General features: G+C 43.0%; 1 protein-coding gene across 1 annotated transcript in view; it reads left to right on the forward strand.

Moving 5' to 3' along the window:
• LOC138968461 (inverted formin-2-like) overlaps window positions 1-22,500 on the forward strand; it is a 114,472-nt gene that overhangs the window by 80,399 nt on the left and 11,573 nt on the right. Inside the window, 8 exon segments of the mRNA XM_070341036.1 lie at window positions 13,423-13,538; window positions 14,235-14,394; window positions 14,896-15,074; window positions 15,562-15,641; window positions 16,616-16,832; window positions 18,073-18,208; window positions 18,211-18,384; window positions 19,747-19,904. Of these exon segments, the coding sequence (XP_070197137.1) occupies window positions 13,443-13,538; window positions 14,235-14,394; window positions 14,896-15,074; window positions 15,562-15,641; window positions 16,616-16,832; window positions 18,073-18,208; window positions 18,211-18,384; window positions 19,747-19,904 (1,200 nt within the window). The 5' untranslated portion in view covers window positions 13,423-13,442.

Raw genomic sequence — 22,500 nt, forward strand, 5'->3', positions numbered from 1 at the left:
GATCTGAACTTTTTCAAAAGGCCAACTTTCTCAACCTGGGCAGAGTTCCAAAACACCAGACTGCACAATCTGTCTGGGGTGCAACACACATTTGCTGCTTCCTTTCGTTTATTGCTCCAACACTTCACCGCCCCCCCCCCCTCCAACCCCCCACTCTCCCCCTTCTTGGCTACAACTAAACCACCTTGCAATGGCAAGGTGTTAATTACCTGTGTTAACCTTGGCCTGGTTCGTATGACGGCTTACTAGTGCCAAAACCTGGGGTTACCCATTATCACGTGATAATTACTAATTAACGCTGTCAGTTACTGTTTTCACTCGTTAGTTACTCATTTTCACGGGATAATTAGTCATTTTCACGGGAAAATGACTAATTTTTAGTTTTGGCACTAGCAATCCGTCAGGAAGTGAGCCAAAACTAAAAATTAGTAATGAACAGGTGAAAGTTAGAAATTTTTCCCGGGAAAATTAGTAATTAACACGTGAAAATTATGAGGTTTTGGCACTAGTAAGCCCTATGACGGCTTACTAGTGCCAAAACCTGGGGTTACCCATTATCACGTGATAATTACTAATTAACGCTGTTAGTTACTGTTTTCACCTGTTAGTTACTCATTTTCACGGGAAAATTACTAATTTTTAGTTTTGGCACTAGCAATCCGTCAGGAAGTGAGCCAAAACTAAAAATTAGTAATTAACAGGACTGGTGAAAGTTAGTAATTATTCCGGGAAAATTAGTAATTTTTCCGGGAAAATTAGTAATAAACACGTGAAAATGGTAATTATCAAGGGAAATAATTACAATTATGAGTTTTTGGCACTAGTAAGCCGTCATAGGTTCGAGCGATAAAGAACCCAGAATGGTTTTGCATGAAACCAGTAAGCTCTCTGGTCACTCTCTATCTCTCAGTCCCTCTCTCGGTCTCCCTCTCTCTCTCTCTCTCTCTCTTGGTCTCTCGGTCTCGCTCTCTCTCTCTCTCTCTCTCTCTCTCTCTCTCTCTCTCTCTCTCTCTCTCTCTCTCTCTCTCTCTCTCTCTCTTTCTCTCTCTCTCCCACTTGAGTCCACCCTGTTCCCCCGCCCCCATCACAGTGGGTGACATGTTGCTCTTGTGTTTTTGAGTTGTTCATCCGGTTTTGTTTACAGATCATTAATTTCACGTTTCAGCCCAAACACAGTAAGTCATTGTTGGTGCCTAGACCCCCTGTGGTGTTCTCTCTTGACGTTCAAATGCTTGTGACAGTCAGGTTCATTTAGTCGTGGAAGCGTGCGTGTTCATTCTGTTTTTGTTTTGTTTGGGTCTAATTGTTCTTGTGATCTTCTCATTTGTCACCGACACATTGTATTCTTTAGAAACGGGTGATGTGGCGGTGCTACTCTCACCCACCCCACCCCCTCCCCCTCCCCTCTTGTGACAAATACAGAGAGCAAGTTGAACAGAGAGAGTTTAAAGCCCCACTCCGCCTCGTGCAACAGTTCGCATCACTGTCTCAGATCTGGTTAGGGTTGCACAAGGGATAAGACCACCTCTTCACTTGGTCACATACCAACAATGAACAGCTCGGGTGATCTCTGCGCACAGTGCTATTATTTTAAAAATTAATTTCTTGTGGTGTCTTTTTGGTCATTATTGCATAAAAAAATTCCAACTCACCACAGCTAGCAGTCAGGGTGTGGATTGTTGGCATGTGACCAAGTTTGTTTGTTTGTTTGTTTAACGCCCAGCCGACCACGAAGGGCCATATCAGGGCGGTCCTGCTTTGACATTTAACGTGCGCCACACACAAGACAGAAGTCGCAGCACAGGCTTCCTGCCTCACCCAGTCACATTATTCTGACACCGGACCGACCAGCCCTAGCACTAACCCCATAATGCCAGACGCCAGGCGGAGCAGACACTAGATTGCCAATTTTAAAGTCTTAGGTATGACCCGGCCGGGGTTCGAACCCACGACCTCCCGATCACGGGGCGGACGCCTTACCACTAGGCCAACCGTGCCGGTACGTGACCAAGTGGAGGGGTGGTCTGTTCCCATGTCGAAGACAGAGTTTAAGCAAGGCAAGGTAAGGTAGGGCAAATTTATTTCAAGAAACCCCATGGGGGTTCATGACAAAACAAAAATATAAGAACAAGAAAGAAATACAGGCAGTTTCTCCAATACATACACATATAAACTCATTCCGATGAAAAACATTGTTTTACATTGTGGATTTCAAGTCTCCAAAATAGGAATTCCCGGGTTATGGCTAAATGCATTAATTTTATCTCCCACAATTCCGAGAGGAATGGGTCACGTGAGATAGAACGCGGGAATACGTCACTGAACGAATGGTTTCCGTCCTGTGAAGACGTGTTGGTGCACTGTCTCTCTTGCTTTGCTTTCATTTTCCTCTAACCTTTCTCTGTACAAGTTTTAGTTGTAGGTTAGTTGAAGTGTATTAACTATTTTGATTGTTTATCATTGTGTCAACTTGCAAGGTAAGGAAACAGTTTGGAGTTTTCGGTGTTTGTTGGTTTTTTGAACCGGGAACTTGTTGTTTCGCGTATGAATTTTATTCGTCGAAGCTAACACATGGAAATGTTAGGCGTCAGTCGGCGCGTTCATTGTTTTTGCAGGTGTGACCTACTATATTTGGGTCAGTTGGGATCGTTACTTGTTTTTGCACGTGTGACCTAAGGTCAGTCGGAATTGTGACTTGTTTTGGTAGGATGACATATTATTTTGGCTACGGAAATGAAGTACACGTTTGCTGACACAGTCAGTCACGATTTGCTGACATAGTCAGTCACGATTTGCTGAAGCAGCCTCTTTGTTTTTTCAGCAGCTGTCTCGATTACAGCAATTACTATCGCCTGAGGCGAACTATGGGCCACAGAAGGTCCGCTGTGCTAAGGCTGGGCACTAGTCCATTGAAGATTTGAAAATCTTTGCAGTGGATTTTAAATTGTTTTCATACTGTAACGGGTGCGCTTGCTCGTCCGCAGGAATCAATATAACTTTTTCGTGTGGTTTTTGTTCGGAATATGGCGGACTCGGGAGGTGGTGAATGTGCTGCTGGCGGGAAGAAAACCGGCAAGAAACCGGCGAAAGCACAACCTTCGGAAGTGATACCGTCAGAAAAGACGGGAGTTGATAAGTCTCTTTCAATAGAGAAGAGATCGTCTGGCCCACGTGATTGTGAAGTTACTCTGAAAATGGACAAAATTTTGGAGACAATGACTGCCTTGTCTGGCAGACTATCTGATTTGGAGAAAGTTGGTAGGCCTAAGCTTAATGCGACGCCTGTTGCTTCAACATCGCGTGGAACCGAGTCGCATGGAACCGAAAGCAGTTCGGCGCAAGAGTCGCAAGCGGATGGAGAAGACGGTGCTTCGGTTAGATTTGCTCATGAGCAGTTCGAAAATGAGTTTGATTCGGCTGAAGACACGGATGTTGCTTCGGACAATGATTTTGACGCAGGCATAGTAGTGGATACAGTTGGCGAGGGGATTCATCCATCTCTGGCAGATCGTTTTGAGGAAGGACTTCTTCTTCCATCAGATCGGGCACGTGTGCGAGACACTCTTCAGAACTATCCGCGGCCCAAAAATGTCACGTCGCTTCGAACGCCGACTCTCAATCGTGAATTAGATGGCAAACTGTTAGACAAGTTCGCAAAGAAAAGACACTCGAACCTGTCCTTTGTTCAGGAACAAGTAGGTTGTACGCTGAAAATTATCGCTCAGCTTATGTCCGACCTCAAAGAAAAACCAGCAGGTCGGAAGTTGAGTGAGCGTGACAGCTTTAGCAAACTGGCCGATGCGGCTCGACTTCTTATGGCTTCACACAAGGACCTGTCACAGGTGCGGCGCGAAGCACTCAGGCCGACACTTAGCCAAGACTGCAGGGCCTTATGCAATGCGCAGCTAAATCTCAAACTGACGTCTAACGAGTTTTTGTTTGGGGAGGATCTAGCGAAAAGGGTCGACGATGCAGTGAAGAACAGGAAATTATCATCCACACTGTCACAGCCCCTTTCAAAAAACGCCACCAGAGGTCGTCAGTTCTACCAAGGGCGACCTCGACAACAGTTTCAGCAGAGACAACAGTACCAGCAGAGAAGAGGTGTCTCCAACCGACAGACAGGACACAAATTCTCTCCCAAGTTCCACTCCCAACAGAGCGGGATTCCCTCCAAGAAAACAAAACGGGATTAGAATCTGATATTTGTGCGCCAGCGGTTTCTATTTTTAGGGAACAGGTCAGTTCAAAATTTGTGAATACTCCTGAGAACTTTCATAGTGGAAAAGTTGCTGATCATTTGAATAGTTGGAGACAGTTAACCTCTGATAGATGGATCCTTCAGCAAGTCGCAGGAATTGAAATTGAATTTATGATCACTGGTGAACACATTCCAGACAGGAAAGAAATTAGATTTTCTTCTTCCGAGGATGAGCTAGTGGCTAATGAGGTAGCGAAGTTAGTGGAGAAACAGATTGTTCAAGAGGTGGATCAACGGCCAGATCAACTTTTATCCAGTATTTTCTTGCGTCAGAAAAAAGATGGTAGTCAAAGGGTGATTTTAAACCTAAAAAATTTGAATCAGACAATTGAAAAGATTCACTTCAAGATGGATACATTAAAAAACGCAGTGTCATTAATGAAAAAAGATTGCTTTTTTGCCTCAGTTGATCTAAAAGATGCATATTTCTCCATACGCATCGCTCACAAGTTCAGAAAATATTTCAGATTTCAGTTTCATGGCAAAACTTTTGAGTTCCTGGCTCTTCCACAGGGATATCGTGATTCTCCCCGCATTTTCACGAAACTACTAAAGCCTGTATTGGCCCACTTACGTTTATCTGGCCATACCCTTCTGATATACATTGATGATACCCTTTTGCAAGGAGACACTTTTGAAGAATGCCAGGCAGCAGTGTTAGATACATGTGCTTTGTTGGATCGTTTGGGCTTTACTGTGCATCCTGTGAAGTCAGTATTTACACCTACTCAATGCATTGAGTTTTTAGGGTTTCAGCTTGATTCTCAGAACATGTTAGTTTCTCTGACCCCCCGGACAGTTGATAAAATTCGTACTAAGTGCGCTGATTTGGCTGGAAGAAAGAAATGTACAATTAGGCAGTTGGCTGAAGTTATCGGATATTTAGTGGCTGCCCAACCGGGTGTTTGGGTTGCACCTCTCTTTTTTAAACGATTAGAGATTGCAAAAAATGAAGCCCTTGCTGTTAGGAAAGGTGACTTTGATGCAGAACTTGTGGTTTCAGAGCAAGTTCGTTCAGACCTTCTCTGGTGGATTGATAATGTAAAGCAATATCCTTCCCCTGTTAGCAGAGGCATACCTACTGTAATAGTAAAATCAGATGCTTCGAAAATAGGGTGGGGGGCGGAGTGTCATGGTAGCACCACAGGTGGAATGTGGACCAAGGAAGAAGCTTTTGAACATATTAACTGTTTGGAACTTAAAGCAGCTTATTTTGCCTTGAAATCCCTTTGCAGGGGATTATGTCACTCTTACATTCAGTTACTTACAGACAATAGCACCACTGTTGCTTGTATTAATAACATGGGCAGCACAAAAGTTTTGTGCAACGACATTGCCAGAGACATTTGGTTGTGGTGCTTATCACATAGTAATTGTGTAACAGCAACACACTTACCGGGTTGCCTAAATATAGAGGCAGATGCAGAATCCCGTGTAGATAGACACAACATTGAATGGCATTTGGACACACAAGTGTTTGCAGAAGTCATCAATCGGTTTGGTCTCTGTGATGTAGACTTATTTGCTTCTCGTGTTAACGCACAGTTAAGAAAGTATGTTTCATGGAAACCTGACCCAGATGCATTTGCCATTGATGCATTTTCCTTAGACTGGTCATTGTTCAAGGCGTTCTGTTTTCCGCCTTTCAGTCTCATTCCAAGAGTGCTCCAAAGGATAGAAGTCTTAGAGGCGGAGTGTGTGCTGGTGGTGCCATTATGGACAACGCAAGTGTGGTTCACGAAACTGTTGCGTCCACTAGTAGAACTGCCGGTCATGTTACCCCGAAAAGAAAACTTACTCAGTCATCCACTGACAGGGGAGCACCATCCACTACTGAAGAAGATGAAACTAGTAGCATGTTCCTTGTCCGGACAGCCCTCCAGAAACAGGGAATTCAGGATGAAGCAACAGACATTATCATGTCAGCCTGGAGAGAGGGTACGAAGCGTAACTACGAGTCATATTTCAAACGCTGGCTTCAGCATTGCCTTGAACGGGATAGAGATCCCTTTTGTGCCTCTCCACATGAGTTGATAAGGTTTTTAACGAAACTGTTCCAAGAAGGCAAAGGATACAGCAGTTTGAACATGGCACGAAGCGCTGTTTCCGCATTGTCCCTTCAGGATAATTGTTCAGTGGGTTGTCATCCACTGGTGAAGAAGTTTTTGAAAGGAGCTTTCAACAGACGGCCAGCTTTGCCCCGTACTTGTGTGACCTGGGACGCTAATCTAGTGCTAAATTTTTTAAAAGAATGGTCACCGGCAAAACTTTTATCGCTGGCGCAATTGACGCTTAAAACTGTGCTGTTGTGCTTGTTGGTCTCTAGTCAAAGGGGACAGGCGATTTGGTTGATGGACTTGCGTAACATGAGTTGGACAAAGGAAGATGTACGATGTAGGTTTGGGGATTTGCTCAAAACTTCTGGCCCAAACAAACATCAGAATGAAGTGGTATTTTGTGCTTTTCCGTCTGATTTGGCAATTTGTGTTGTACATTATTTGAAACAATATGTCAAAAGAACTCGTGCATTTAGAGGAACGGAAACGAGACTCTTTATCAGTTGGACAGCCCCTCACAAAGCGGTGTTGAGAGATACTATCCGTCGATGGACAAAGATTGGATTACAAAAAGCGGGTATTGACATGACAATATTTACGCCGCATTCAACTCGTTCCGCTGCATCTAGTAAAGCTGCAAGTAAAATTCCTCTGGCAACCATTCTGAAGACTGTTGGTTGGCGTCGGGCTAACACCTTCACAACTTTTTACAAGAAACCAGTGGACAGTGGGAGGAGTTTTGGACAGGCTGTTCTGTCATGAAGAATTGGGGTAGGTTTATATGTATTTCAATTCATCGACAGTGCTAGGGTGTAAATGTTGCAGACTTTAAAGTCTCACGTGACCCATTCCTCTCGGAATTGTGGGAGAGAAAATTACATAATTATGACGAGCTTACCTGAGTAAGTGAAGTCTAATTGTGGTTTTATCGACCACAATGTAGAGAGGAAAGGGATTACGTGCCTCGCCCTAAGTTGTCTTCAGAGTTATACTGATAACCGTTTTCCCTCCCTATCCCTTTCCTCTCTCTTTCTCTTTTTTCTGCACCATTTACACGTCGTTAAACAGTGACGTATTCCCGCGTTCTATCTCACGTAATCCCTTTCCTCTCTACATTGTGGTCGATAAAACCACAATTAGACTTCACTTACTCAGGTAAGCTCGTCATAATTATGTAAATACGTAACATTGCGTATTCTTTTAAAATACCTTTAATGAAGTGAATTACACTTAACAATAAAAAAAACGCTCGCGCTGGACCCGAGTACTCTTCAGATTGGCTCGCTCCCCCAGTATGAAAGTTTTTGTCTTGTGCACAAGTGATTGATCTGTGTGAATTACAGGCATTCCCTTTGCTATATAAATACATTGCATGCGAGCCGAGGATGTGCGTGGTGACTGGCCTTTCTCTTTTATTTGTAATTTGATCACAGTGAAAATGCACACACACACATTCACACACACACACACACACACACAGTGACACACACACACACACTCTCTCTCCCTCACTCCCTCTCTCTCTCTTCCTCTCTATCTCTCTCTCTCTTACACACACACACACACACACACACACACACACACACACACACGAGTACAGACTCATGCACGCGCACGCACACACACACACACACACACACACACACACACACACACACACACACACACAGTAACAGTAACACATGTGCACAAAATGAACACACACACACACCGCGCGAGAGAAAAAGACGTCAAAGACTTTTGACCGTGACGTAATCTTTTTATGACGCTATATTTCTAGTCAATGTGTGACGCGTTCGGCTGTTCTATGAGACTGCCTGGCTGGCTGTGGCTCCGCGAATTCCCCCCGCCGCCAAGTCGGTTTTTTGTGGTTTATTTCGCATTTAGGTCCCAGGTAACATTATGAAGTTTTAATACGATCAATCGGACCTATTATCAAGTTAGTGTATCAACTTTTGAACGAACTGCGCCCAGTAGTTTCCCAGCAATAAGCTGTTAAGTCGAGACACACACGTACACACACAGACAATTAAAGTCTGCTGGACCCTTGTACTAGCGTACTCGGGGATAATGTTGTGTTTGTTGTTGAACATAGAAGTTGAAGCACGAAATTGAGTAGGAAGCTACCATCGGTGTGTTCAGCGCCTGTGGTTGACTGAATGGTTACTCACGCTTTGACAGCGTTAAATCTTCTTTCTGCATTCGTTCTTATTTCAATCAATCAATGAGTCTTATATCGCCGGCGCATATTCCGTGGGTACAGTTCTAGGCGCTCTGCAGTGATGCCGTGTGAGATGTAGAGGTTACATGCCGAGTCTCAGTGATTATCAAAAATAATGGTCGAAGTTAGCGGATCATGAAAAATGCGAGCTTTAGCGAGCTTTTTCATGACCGCGAACTGAGACCATTATTTTTTATAATCACTGAGACGAGGTGTGTAACCTCTTTATTCCTCCTTTCTTCAGTTATTCAAAGAAAAGAGGAGGTTTTTTGCGAAAGTTTGATCGAATCCTATTCACTCAACCAGTCAACCTGCGCAGGCGATCGATTAATGCGCGGTTGTATAGTTCCGTGCAAATCATTCCATTCTGTTAACACTTCTTGTCAGTTTTCCTATTTTGGACTAAAATCAAGTACACAGATATGCTGTTATTCTGCTGTGGCGGCAAAGGCAGATATTGTGTGTTCTGTATATGTTTTGGTATCGCTTAGGATAATGACTGTTCTTTCGTCAAATGGGACTAGCAGACGAACTTTTGCACCCGTGTTCCAACGTTAAAAACTGTATGAAGTTCAGTTTTCTGGGGAAAATAGTGTATGAAACCGCTTTATGTTGTTTAAATTGATGAGATGTGTGCATTTGGTTGCGTGTGATCTGTTTATTAAATGAAATATTGTTGAAAACTGACCGTCGGATTGCAGTCTGTTGTCGAAGAAACTGAGTGAAAAGAAGGGGAACTACTCTTGTCGCTAGACAAAGTATGAGCCTTGCGGGAAATTGCTTGTGATGAACGTTTGAGCACGGCAAATCTAGATTCAGAAAACAACCGAACTCATGGATTTTATATGAAGATTCATGTGTTCAGGCCTGTAGTTGTTAATTTAAATGCGGTATGTTTGTATTGTTTGCTCCAGAGATGTATACTTCGTACGTTAGAGCGTTCGGAACTTTTCAGTCGCAAAAAGTAGTACCGAAACAGAACAACTTCTCAACCCATTGCACTATCGAGGATTCAGGCTGTTGCTGGGTCGTTATTTGTTTGGTTGCTGGGTCATTATCGAAAAATAACTACCCCTACAAGTTTACAGAGGTAAAGAAGCAGAGGGGGGAATAAGAAATTTTATACGGCCAGTAGATTGCAGCCATTTCGGCGCATATTTACCTTTCACGGCCTATTATTCCAAGTCACACGGGTATAGGTAGACAATTATTAACTGTGCCTAAGCAATGTTGCCAGGAAAGACCCTTTTGTCAATCGTGGGATCTTTAACGTGCACACCCAATGTAGTGTACACGGGGGGAGGTTCGGACACCGAAGAGAGTCTGCACACAAAGTTGACTCTGTGAAATAAATTTCCGCCGAACCTGGGATCGAACTCACGCTGACAGCGGCCAACTGAATACAAATCCAGCGCGCTACCAACTGAGCTATATCCCCGCCCATTTCTGCATTCGTTCAATCGAACGTGTGAATAGACCTCGGAAAATGCGTATGACACACAACAATGCAACAAAAGCTAGAAATAATGTGATGTTTGTTGGATGTTGTAACAGCTGCTTGTAAATTGATCTTTTTGGGGGTCACGTTCAATGCTGAATGCTAAATTTGCAAAACCGTGTTCAATTTGAGAACTCGGCAAAAACCAACAACACACAAATATGAAGTGATGCATCGGCATCAATGTAATAAGGTCAAAATCTGAAACAAGCACGTTTGATATCCTAAATTCCCATCTTCTTGCGATAAAAACAAAAGAATAATTTTGAAGTGTATTACGGTGCTTCAGCATTCTACCCAGTTTTGTACTCAAAACTTAGTATAACTTGAAACTCAAAAGCTGACATGTCTGTCTGCCTGTCTCTAGGAGTGTGCCTGTGTCCATGTGCTTTGATCTTCGTATTCAGCTGATATTTGTGTGTGTATATTTGTCACCGCTTTAATATATATATAATATTTATATAAAAATAAAAAAATAAAAAATAAACATTTCAATTATATTGACTAAATGTTTTGATATCGCTTCCAGCGAGTTGTTGTTTTATTTTTTTTCGAATTTGACTCGAGTTTTACAGCATAATAAGCTTATTATCGCTGTCAACAGCCCGCGTATATGCACAGATGCGAGTAAATAAGAAAATGAATAGACCTTATTTCAAATGTTAGAGTTTCTGGAAATAGAACTGACAGGGTTTAGAGGGGAGTAATGTCACAAGACTTAATGCATCATAATTATTATCTTTGGGTGACTCATCTGATATATGTTACGTACTGTGCTGTTAAAGTTTCAGAACTATTACACAAAATCCGGTGTAGATTTGTGTGTGTGTGTGTGTGTGTGTGTGTGTGTGTGTGTGTGTGTGTGTGAGTGCGTGTGTGTGTGTGTGTGTGTGTGTGTAAGTGTGTGTGTGTGTGTTAGAGGGTGGACATCAAATAGCCTGCAAAAAAAAGCAGGGGGAGGGGGTCATAGAAATCGTAAATAGAACTAAGGAGAGAAGGAAATACCATGGGCACAGGCCTTTGAAAAAGCATACGAATTTTGGCGTGGATTTACCTGATACGCACATGATAATTCTGTTGTCTGACGTCAGAACAATGGGATAATGAGTAGTTTCCGGTGCGCATTCTTACAATTAATAGAGAGAGAGAGAGAGAGAGAGAGAGAGAGAGAGAGAGAGAGAGAGAGAGAGAGAGAGAGACAATGACAATGACAATGACAATGACAATTCTTTATTTTACGAGGGTAACAGAATAAGCATTGGTATACTTTTTTGCATCTGGCCCTCGCCCTAAAGAGGGAGTAAATCTACTATAATAACTACTACTACATACTTACATAATTAGTAAAACAGTATAAGTTTATGTACATTAGTGCATTATATGAAAGAGAGAGAGAGAGAGAGAGAGAGAGAGAGAAGAAAGAAAGAAGATAGAAAGACATAGAGAGGGGGGAGGGGGAGGGGAGGGGAGGGGGTGCGCCATATCGCAAGTTCGGACAGGGTTTCCTCCGTCTGTATCCCGAAGGTTCTATCGTGTTTTAATGTTTTTCAGTCAGTGACGGAGCCGTGTTTACATTCTGCAAGAAAATTCCAGGAATTCTTGAAGTTCCTGCATGTGTAGACACCGTAGGATGTTCCGGGCAGGAAAGACTGCGCGGCGTAGTTTGCCTTATACTTAGCTCTTATTGTTCGGGCTTTGTCCTCTTCTTTCCATCTTTGTTCACAGATGACTCTGTTCCGTTGTAAAGGAATTTACACCGATAAAGAGAGAGAGGGGAGAGAGATAGAGAGAGAGAGAGAGAGAGAGAGAGAGAGAGAGAGAGAGAGAGAGAGAGAGAGAGAGAGAGAGAGAGAGAGAGAGAGAGAGAGAGAGAGAGAGAGAGAGAGGGAGAGAGAGAGAGAGAGAGTGAGATCGAGGGAGAGAGAGAGGGAGAGAGAGAGCGGGAGAGAGAGAGAGGGAGAGAGAGAGAAAGAGAACGTGTGTGTGTGTGTGTGTGTGTGCTCAGTGTGTGTGTGTGTGTGTGTGTGTGTTTGTGTGTGTGCGTGCGTGTGTGCCGCTTACATGCGTGCGTGTGTGTGTGTATGTGTGCGTGCGTGCGTGCGTGCGTGTGTATGCTTGTCAGTTGGTGTGAGTGTGCGTACGTGCGTGCGTCTGTGTCTGTGTGTCTGCCTCTCTCTCTCTCTCTCTCTCTCTCTCTCTCTCTCTCTCTCTCTCTCTCTCTCTCTCTCTCTCTCTCTCTCTCTCTATCTGTCATCTGTCAGAGTCTGTATGTACGTGTGTTTTGTGTCTGTGTCTGTTTATAATTTTGTGTGAATTGTTTTAACTGTACATCAGAGTTAGCTTATAATACAACAAAGAAGGAACGCGACGCGACCGCCAAGCAAAAACGATCATATCTGATTGATTGCTCCCAACTAGTATACACTAGGTTTGCCGAAGAGTTGATTCGATTATGCCCTTTCGGTATAGTTTTCTAACGAAAACCCTTGACTGCCGGAAGAATGTAATTGAAAAAAATCATAACAAGCAAGAGAAAACTGAAGAGAAAAAAAATCTCCAAGGGAGGGAATTATGCTGCTGGAATTCCAAAGGCATTATGTATCAGTTGTTTCCCTTGTCAGGGAAAGGGTTTTTGTTATGATCGCAGAAAACGTAACTGATACTTATTGTGGCAGTGATGGAGCTTTGATGAGTTCGAACAGTTAAACGTGACGAATGGACAGATCATTTTTGAGGAGTTGTGCCATTATGGATGTCCGGTTGACTGTTTAATTTCGATTAGTTTGTATTAGATGTATTATGCACGGCTAGTTGACAGATTAGTTTTGATGAGTTTTTGTTGCAATAATTATGGCTGAGGAGCCAGATGATCCCTTATCAATATTTGGGACACAACTTGTTCAAGAATTAAACTTTTCTTCTTGGAGCAACACCGTATCCGTGTTATCTCTTTGCTTGCTTAATTGCTTGTTAATTTGAAAATGTGATTACATTGATTGATTAATGGCATGGTTGATTTTGCTTCCGTTTCTTTCTTGATTACTTGATTGAATAATTGATGCGTTGATGGATTTATTTGTTGGTTTGTTGGTTGATTGGTTTTTGGAATGGATGGATGGATGGATGGATGGATGGATCGACGGACGGACAGGCTGACGGACGGACGGACGGATAGACGGACTAACAGACGGACGGACGGACGAACAGACGGATGGATGGATGGATGGATGGATGGTCTGTTTGCTGGTTATATTACTGAATTGCTTCATTGATTAATTTATTGATTAACTGCTTGCCTGCTTACTTGCTTAATTGCTTACTTGCTTGCTTGCTTGATTGATTGATTGATTGATTGATTAATTGACTGATCAACTGACTGTTGCAGCACTACAGACGAACAATTTAATGGTGAAGATGCAGATATTTGAGCTGTTGTCAGCGCTGTGTCTGTACTCCAAGGAAGGCTACTACCTCACTCTAGATGCGCTCGACAAATACAAGGTGAGACCTATGTCCCCTGTAAAACTCGACAAATACAAGGTATAACCTATGTCACCTGTAAAACTCGACAAATACAAGGTATGGCTTCTCAAAAAAACAATCGTCTTCCATTGCTGTTATTTTACAAGTATGGGACAGTGGAATTAGCCATGGTTTAACATTGTTCGCCTTGTGTGGCAAGATGTTCTAAAACAACACATATTAAATTCCCGAGATGTCTTTTTTGTTGCCTACCGGTTCACCGATAGGTCCAAGTTCAAACGGAACTATTTTTGTGCCTATAATTAAACGTTCCGTAGGCTGACCTTAGTTGGGTTTTTTGTTTTGTGTTGTTTTTGTTAGTTGGTTAGTTGGTTGATGAATTGATGGATGAATTGCTTGATTGATTGATTGATTGATTGATTGATTGATTGATTGATTAATTGTTTGTGTGTTAGTTTGTTTGTTTGTTTGTTTGCTTGTTTGTTTCTTGTTGGTTGGTTGTTTGTTTGATTGCTTGATTTCTTGATTGCTTGATTGCTTGATTGATGGATTGATTGTTTGATTGTTTGATTGTTTGATTGTTTGATTGTTTGATTGTTTGATTGTTTGATGGATTGATTGTTTGATTGTTTGATTGTTTGCTTTCTTGCTTGTTTGCTTGTTCTGGTTGGCTGCTTTGTTCCTTTGTTAATAATAATTCCCACTGTCCCCCAGACGTGGCAGAAGCTGCCGTACCGGTTCAGCCTGCTGGTGACGGAGCTGGGCAAGGCGGACCTGGTGACGTACAGCACGTGCGTCATGGCGCTCGTCAACTCCGTCATCGTGGCCAACGAGAACATCAGGGACAGGGTCAGGATACGCAACGAGTTCATCGGTAAGGGGATAGTAGTTGGTTTTATCAATGTTTTATTTTTGTTTACATATTCATGAAATTAACATTAATTAAGGGTCCCACGCTCAGCCTTTAAGCTCTTTGCTTTTTTTCCCAGCGCTAAACATACAGGACAGAAACAGAAAAAGGGACCCTTGTTCAGCCTCTAAGATTTTCTTTGAGACAGAGACCCTTGCTCAGCCTCTAAGATTTTCTTTGAGACAGAGACCCTTGCTCAGCCTCTAAGATTTTCTTTAAGACAGAGACCCTTTCTCAGCCTTTAAGTTTTTTTGAGACAGACCCTTGTTCAGCCCTTTAACCTGGTTTTTTTTAGAGACAGAGACCCTTGTTCAGCCTTTAAACTTTTTGTAGAGACAGAGATCCTTGTTCAGCCTTTAAGATTTTTTTTAGAGACAGAGACCCTAGCTTGTTTAGCCTTTAAGATTTTTTTTCAGAGACAGAGACCCCTTGTTCAGCCTTTAAGATCTGTGTCTTCCCTTGCAGCGCTCAACATCCAGGAAGCGATTAATACGGTGCGCTATGACGAGGACAGAGATCTGCACGTGCAACTGGACGTGTTCGAGGAAGAGTTGTCTGCCGATGCTGACGCCCTCGAAGAGATGAATAACGACAACGTGGACATGTCTCAGCCACAGGAACTCTTCGCTGCCCTGCACAAAAAGGTGGGGCAGGTGGGGTGATAGATTGGGGGTGGGGGTGGGGGGTAGGGGGGTTTGGGAGAGAATAGGGGCCGGGTAGCTCAGGTGGTAGAGATATCACTGGACTTGTGATCCTAGGGTGACGGGTTCGTATCCAGGCCGGGACGGACTCGGGTCAACTTTATGTGTAGACTCAGAGACTGTATCCATGTCCCATCCCCGTGTCACCACAGTGGCACGTAAAGGACCTCGATCATTCTGCCATAAGTGCAGGTGGCTGGTTACACCTTGATACGCATTTCCCCAATGAAAAAGCAACCCGAATTTCCATTCCCCACAGGACGATGGGATACAAATTCCAAATACCAAAATGATAGCGAGGAAGTAAGTATATTGATGAATCAATCGTGTACCAAACAGAAGAGCACAAATAGGGTAAAACGATCAACTGATGTATTTTGCTCTTGTGATAACGCCGTACTATTATTTTATACTATTATTATGTTTTCAGGTTGCCGATACGCCGATAGCCATGTCACTGCTGGGAATACTGTACAACTTGTACCAAATAGACCCCAACTGTACCCACAGGTAAACACATAGTGCGGCTCTTTGCTGTCCACACACACACACACACACACACACACAAACACACACACATTCACACACACGCGCGCACGCACGCACGCACGCACGCATACACACACACACACACACTCACACACACACACACACACACACACACACAAACTCACACTCACACACACGCACTCGCACACACACACACACACACACAAACTCACACACACACACGCACTCACGCACACACACACGCTCTTTCGTTCTTATTTTCTCGTTCCTTTCTTCTTGACCTTATTCTTATATTTTCAGTGGTTACCATACAATGAGGTAACTATACTAGGAGGACCAGAGAGGTAGGCCACATTTTGAAACCACAAAGATAACCAACCCTTCAGAGGCACTGAGTGTGTGCTAACATTAACACACTAATAACAAACTCTGCATCACGACTAAGAGTTCAGTCGTACAAGCGAGAAAAAGAAAGTGGAAGGGAAGGAATCATACGTGTAAACCTACATTCCTTCTCTTGCAGGCAATCGTGTTCACCCCCACAGCGCTTGTCAGGCTTTGACACATATCTTTTTAGGCTTGTACACAGCTTTAGTCAGGCTTTTACACAGATCTTTTTAGGCTTTCACGCTCATTTTTTCAGGCTTTTACACAGCTCTTTTCGGGATTTTACACAGAATCAGCGCATCCTTCAACTTAAAACCAATGCCCAAGAATGAACGGCAGTCTCGCTGTTTCATAATTATGTAGAACGGGATTTTTGGTTGAATTAATTTCAAAAGTGACTCCTATGTCAACTGCTAAATTTTGTCAGCGAAAATGTCTCTCTCTGTACGGACACAGAATGCAGGCAACATATGTTAATTGTTGGTATGGTCAACGAATGCTCTTATTGCATGTAGAAGCCTAAAAAGATCTGTGCTGTAGAATATAATCGTGTAATGACGGTAATTTTGGAATGCTTTCCTTTTCAGTGAAGGCACATGGCTTCTTCTGGAGCGTCTTACCCGCGAAGCTGTCGAGAACGCACTTGAAGCGGAGAACGTGTTGAAACAGGCGCGGTCCCTGGCCTCACAGAGAGAGGACAAAGCGGTGCAAACAGAGGATTCCGAGCTGAAGAGTCCGGGAGCAAGGCTACAGAGAAGATCGGGGATTCTCGGCTCTAGGAGCGGACAGGCATCAGAATCACAGGTACGTGTACAGGAAAATGTCAAGAAAAATTGGTCTGCAAAATGGAGTTTTTTTGTTGTTGGGAATTTGATGGTCGAGTTTCATTACAAGGGAGGTAACTGCTTGGCCGTTCACTCTCAGTCTTTCGTATTAACTGCGTTACTTGAATTCAAAGAACAGCTGTCAAATTGAATATGAAAGCTCTGTTTCTATATTCCACTGAAGTGTCGAAAACACGTGAACATGAGCACGTGTGAAGTGATTTGTCAGAGGAAGAGCAAGGGCATTAATTCACTCTTTCACAACCCATACAATCCCGACGGAGTTACTTCAGAAAATCGTCTATTGAGCCAGTGGTCGACATCTCGAAACTTTTTTTACCAACCGTGCTGTACCAAGGCGTCGTACACTTCGCGACATGAACTTTGGCCTATTAATTTCATACTTTAACGTTTCTGCACTGAACAATACTGTGACAAGGCTCATCTGTCATTTTCAGACGTCAACACAAGGTTCTGCATTAACAATACTGTGACAAGAACAACCCGTCATTTTTAACCAGAGGCTGTACCAAGGCGTCGTACACTTCGCGACATGAACTTTGGCCTATTAACTTCATGCTTTAACGTTTCTGCACTGAACAATACTGTGACAAGGCTCATCTGTCATTTTCAGACTTCAACACAAGGTTCTGCATTAACAATACTGTGACAAGAACAACCCGTCATTTTTAACCAGAGGCTGTACCAAGGCGTCGTACACTTCGCGACATGAACTTTGGCCTATTAACTTCATGCTTTAACGTTTCTGCACTGAACAATACTGTGACAAGGCTCATCTGTCATTTTCAGACTTCAACACAAGGTTCTGCATTAACAATACTGTGACAAGAACAACCCGTCATTTTTAACCAGAGGCTGTACCAAGGCGTCGTACACTTCGCGACATGAACTTTGGCCTATTAATTTCATGCTTTAACGTTTCTGCACTGAACAATACTGTGACAAGGCTCATCTGTCATTTTCAGACTTCAACACAAGTTTCTGTACTAAACAGTACTGTGACAAGAATGACCCATCATTTTCAGACTACAACACGCAAGATTCTACATTAACCATACTGTAACAAGACTGACCCGTCATTTTCAGACTACAACACAATATTCTACATTAACCATACTGTGACAAGACTGACCCGTCATTTTCAGACTACAACACAAGATTCTACATTAACAATGACAAGATTGACCTGTCATTTTCAGACTTCAACACAGGGCGGACTAGCCCCGCCCCCACCCGCACCCGCACCCCCACCGCCCCCTTCACCCGGCGGAGCCCCTCCCCCTCCACCACCCCCTCCTTCTCCAGGCGGGTTGTGTCCCCCTCCTCCTCCTCCCCCCGCCCCCTCTCACCCGGTGCCCCGCCCCCACCATTACCTCCCATGTCGCCAGGGGGCGTGCAACTCCGTCACGTGACCGCGGCTGTACCGGAAGTGAAGCCCATCAAGACACCCTCGCCGTCTGTCAAGATGAAGACGTTCACGTGGAACAAACTGCCCCCCGCCATGGTTAGACGTGAGTGATGTGTGTGTGTGTGTGTGTGTGTGTGTGTGTGTGTGTGTGTGTGTGTGTGTGTGTGTGTGTGTGTGTGTGTGTGTGTGTGTGTGTGTGTGTGTGTGTGTGTGTGAATACGAATACGAATAAACTTTATTTTCATGACACGTATTGTTTATAAGACACGCGAAGAAAGAGAACAAAATGAATTCATTATACGTTATTTGCGTGTTTGACCAAAATATGACATTTTACACAGATCGAGACAGTCATTGTTCTCCGAGACCGCGCTAGCGGTCGAGGTGAACAATGACTGTCGAGATCTGTGTAAAATGTCATATTTTGGTCAAACACGCAAATAACATTTATGTATCGATCGAATTCCTATCAGGTACTTTTGACTTTGTTGTTGTTTTGACGATTGAACGAGCACACACACACATGCATGCAATCCACAAACATACATGTATGCAATCAAACACATAAGCTTCATATTTGGGCGTTTCAGGTTGACCGAAACTTCAAAGGAACTACAAAACACACGTCATGTACTCACTTTGTTGTTGTTTTGACATTGAACAGCACACACACATGCAATCAAACACATGACGTTTTTGTTTTTTTGAGTTCCTTTGAAGTTTCGGTCAACCTGAAAAGCCAAATTATAAAGTTTTGTCGGCCTCTGACGTCACATGACTCAAAGAAGGGAAATCCAATCTCCAATCGATACATTGTTTCTTTTTTTAGGAAAGTGTATACAAACTCCCCCAATTTTGTTTGTAGAGTATCTACTTGCTAAAATTGACTTTGTGTGCAGTGTGTGTGTGTGTGTGTGTGTGTGTGTGTGTGTGTGTGTGTGTGTGTGTGTGTGTGTGTGTGTGTGTGCGTGTGTGTGCGTGTGTGTGTATGTATGCGTGTGTGTGTGTCTGTGAGTGTGTGTGTGTGTGTGTGCGTGTGTGTGTGTGTGTGTGCGTGTGTGTGTGTGCGTGTGTATGTATGTATGCGTGTGTGAGTGTGTGTGTGTGTGTGCGTGTGTGTCTGTGTCTGTGTGTGTGTGTGTGTGCGTGTGTGTGTGTGAGTGTGTGTGTGTGTATGTGTATGTGAGTATATATGTGTGTTTGTGTGTGTATGTGTGTGTGTGTGCGTGTGTGTGTGTGTCTGTGTGTTTGTGTGTCAAGACAAAAACGTTCACGTGGAATAACCCCCCATCCCCGGCATGGTAGGACTTTTATTTCAAGAGTCCATCGTAAGTTGAGAGTTGAACAAGATGCGTATCACTATTACTGTAGAGCAAGCTAGAGGAGCGTTTTCGCACAGAAGACCCCATCCCATCCCAAGACAACTGGTAAAAGAATTGTAAAATGAATACCGTGTTGTTTTCAGAGAGCAGTGTGTGGGGAGACGTGAACAAGATGAGGGACAGCATCTCAGTGGAATACGGCAAGCTTGAGGAGCTCTTCGCGCAGAAGACACCATCACATCCCGCGCCCACAGACAAGGCTGACAGCAACGTTCTGAAGAGACAATCAACGTCCATGGAGGTGAGTCATCTTGAACGACGGGCGCAATGGCCTAGAGGATGATACGTCTCCAAAGCGGAAGGTCGTTGGTTTGGATCCCGGTCGCGCCTGGTGGTTTAAGGGTGGGGATTATTCTATTATCCCAGGTCAACTTTCTTGATTGACGAGCCGCACGAGCGGGTCGTCTTTGGCGACGGGTAAGTAGCGTGCAGGAGGAGACATTTTTGTTCATGGGCGAACACGTGACAGGAAGTCGCCGTTTGTAGTCTGTGGTGAAATACCTCACAATGTGCTCAAACAAATCACAGGCACAGGAAATGAACAAGAAGAAGTGTGTCACAAGAATTTGAATTCTAACAAAATCACTGAGCAACACAGGAAGTTGTGGAATACGTCATCCTATGGGAGGGGTGGCGGCAAAATTGTTGAACAAAAACATCATAGGTCGATTTGTGCAGGGTCAACCGCAACAAACTCAAACCGAGCCATTCATGCATTGCTGTATTTGAGTGACTTATCTACCGACATTTTTATTTCTTTTTTTCATGAACCAAAATGTTATTTATTTTCTAATTTAACATTTTTTGTACAAATGTGACCATGGTCTTTTAAACAAACAATGACATTAAACATTGTTATGTTAAAAAAAAAAAAAAAAAGCTTTTGTGCACAAATCAGAAAATACATTGTACATTTTACCTACAGGCCAAACCGTGAGTGTCGTGGCAAAGCCAGACCGAGGAAATTGCACTGGTTTTTATTTTTAGATCAGTCGCAAGTTGTCAAGAACAGGCGCTTGTATTTGGATGTGTCCACTGATAGTAGGTTTGGTTGTGATCAATCAGAATGATGTGGGAATAAAAATGTATGACAGTTTGGTATGATGACATGTAATTCACATATGCTGAAATGTAATATTATACATGATATAATATTATTAAGGCTGTTGCCATGACCATGAACCCCATGGGACTGGGTGGCCGAGTGGTAACGCACTTGCGCTCGGAATCGAGAGGTTGCGTGTTCGACCCTGGGTCAGGCCGCTATTTTCTCCCCCCTTTCCTAACCTAGATGGTGGGTTCAAATGCTAGTCTTTCGGATGAGACGAAAAACCGAGGTCCCTTCACTATATTGGGGTGTGCACGTTAAAGATCCCACGATTGACAAAAGGGTCTTTCCTGGCAAAATTGTATAGGCATAGATAAAAATGTCCATCAAATACCCGTGTGACTTGGAATAAAGGCCGCGAAAGGTGAATGCTCGCCTAACAGGCTTGAGGTTTGCTGGTCGATGTGAATGCGTTATATATTGTGTGTAAAAAATGTTTGTTTGTCTGTCTGTCTGTAAAAAAAATTCCATTTCACACGGCAGAAATTAATATGTAAAGCTATATAAGCTCACCATAATAATAATAAGAAGAAAGGTTTAATGTTATGTAAAATCAAAATACCAAAATCAAGCACCTATTAATCTGATCTACGGCGTGGGAGTGTGTGTGTCTCTGCTCTCTCTCATCTCACTCTTGGCACACAGGTCAAAGCAGAGGTTAACTTGAGTGCACGTGTACCTAACCCATTTCGTTCTTCGAGAGACTTTTTCCGTGAAAACCTTTTCAGTGCCTCAGGGTCAGCTCAGGGTCAGTGTCACAAGAGCCTACATGTATGGCCGGACGAAGCCATGTTAACGGAAGGGATATAAGACCGTTTTCAGCGGATTTTCACACTGCTAAAACCTGACTTTCTTGCAGTTGCTTTGTCTGCAATGCCTTAGAACTCTACAAATAGTTAAGTTTTTCACGTTTGTGTTGTAATTTGCAAGCAAACATCGTACATAGTAAAGTTAATCGACTTTGCTACAATTTGTAAAAACTAGGGCATTACCTGATACCAATATATATATATAAATCCCATGCTGTTTTCAAATACAGCGTTTTGCTATTCACTTCAATATAATAGTAAATAACAATCAAGAAGTAACGAAGTCTTTTAACCACAATTTCCCAGATATTTAAATATAATAAAGTGTTCCTTTTAAAGAAGTAGTATACAGGAAAGTTATCATGCTGTTCACCCTCGTGACGAATAGACTTCAATTCTATGCAAACGCCACTCTGCATGACTAAGCACTCACTTTAGTATTATAATATTGTATCTATTTTGTTACATCTAGTCAGCATTTGTTAACCTTGACGACAGATATCATTGTAGGTAATATCAATACAATGTCCTATATTGATGCTATATTATTTGTATGCCAGTGTCTTTGGGTATTTATGGCAACAGCAACAGAAAGCTACGAAGTAAGCTTACATTTTTTGTTGGAGTGAAACTGTAAATCTCTTTCATAAACCATTTTGCCATTTACAACAGGCAATGTGTCATATATTGGTGCTACATTACTAGCATTCAAATGTGTATTCATGGCAACAGCATTTTGCCATTTACAACAGTTTCAGTAACACTGTATTCTTTCTTGCTTTATTATTTTGTGACTCAGTGATAATTTTAAATTAAGTAGATGTGCAACGCCAAGGCACTGCATACCCCAGCGAAAGACAAACCTCTCTCTCTCTCTCTCTCTCTCTCTCTCTCTCTCTCTCTCTCTCTCTCTCTCTCTC

Source organism: Littorina saxatilis, linkage group LG6, assembly GCF_037325665.1.
Source record: "Littorina saxatilis isolate snail1 linkage group LG6, US_GU_Lsax_2.0, whole genome shotgun sequence".
In the NCBI taxonomy this organism is placed as follows: Eukaryota; Metazoa; Mollusca; class Gastropoda; order Littorinimorpha; family Littorinidae; genus Littorina; species Littorina saxatilis.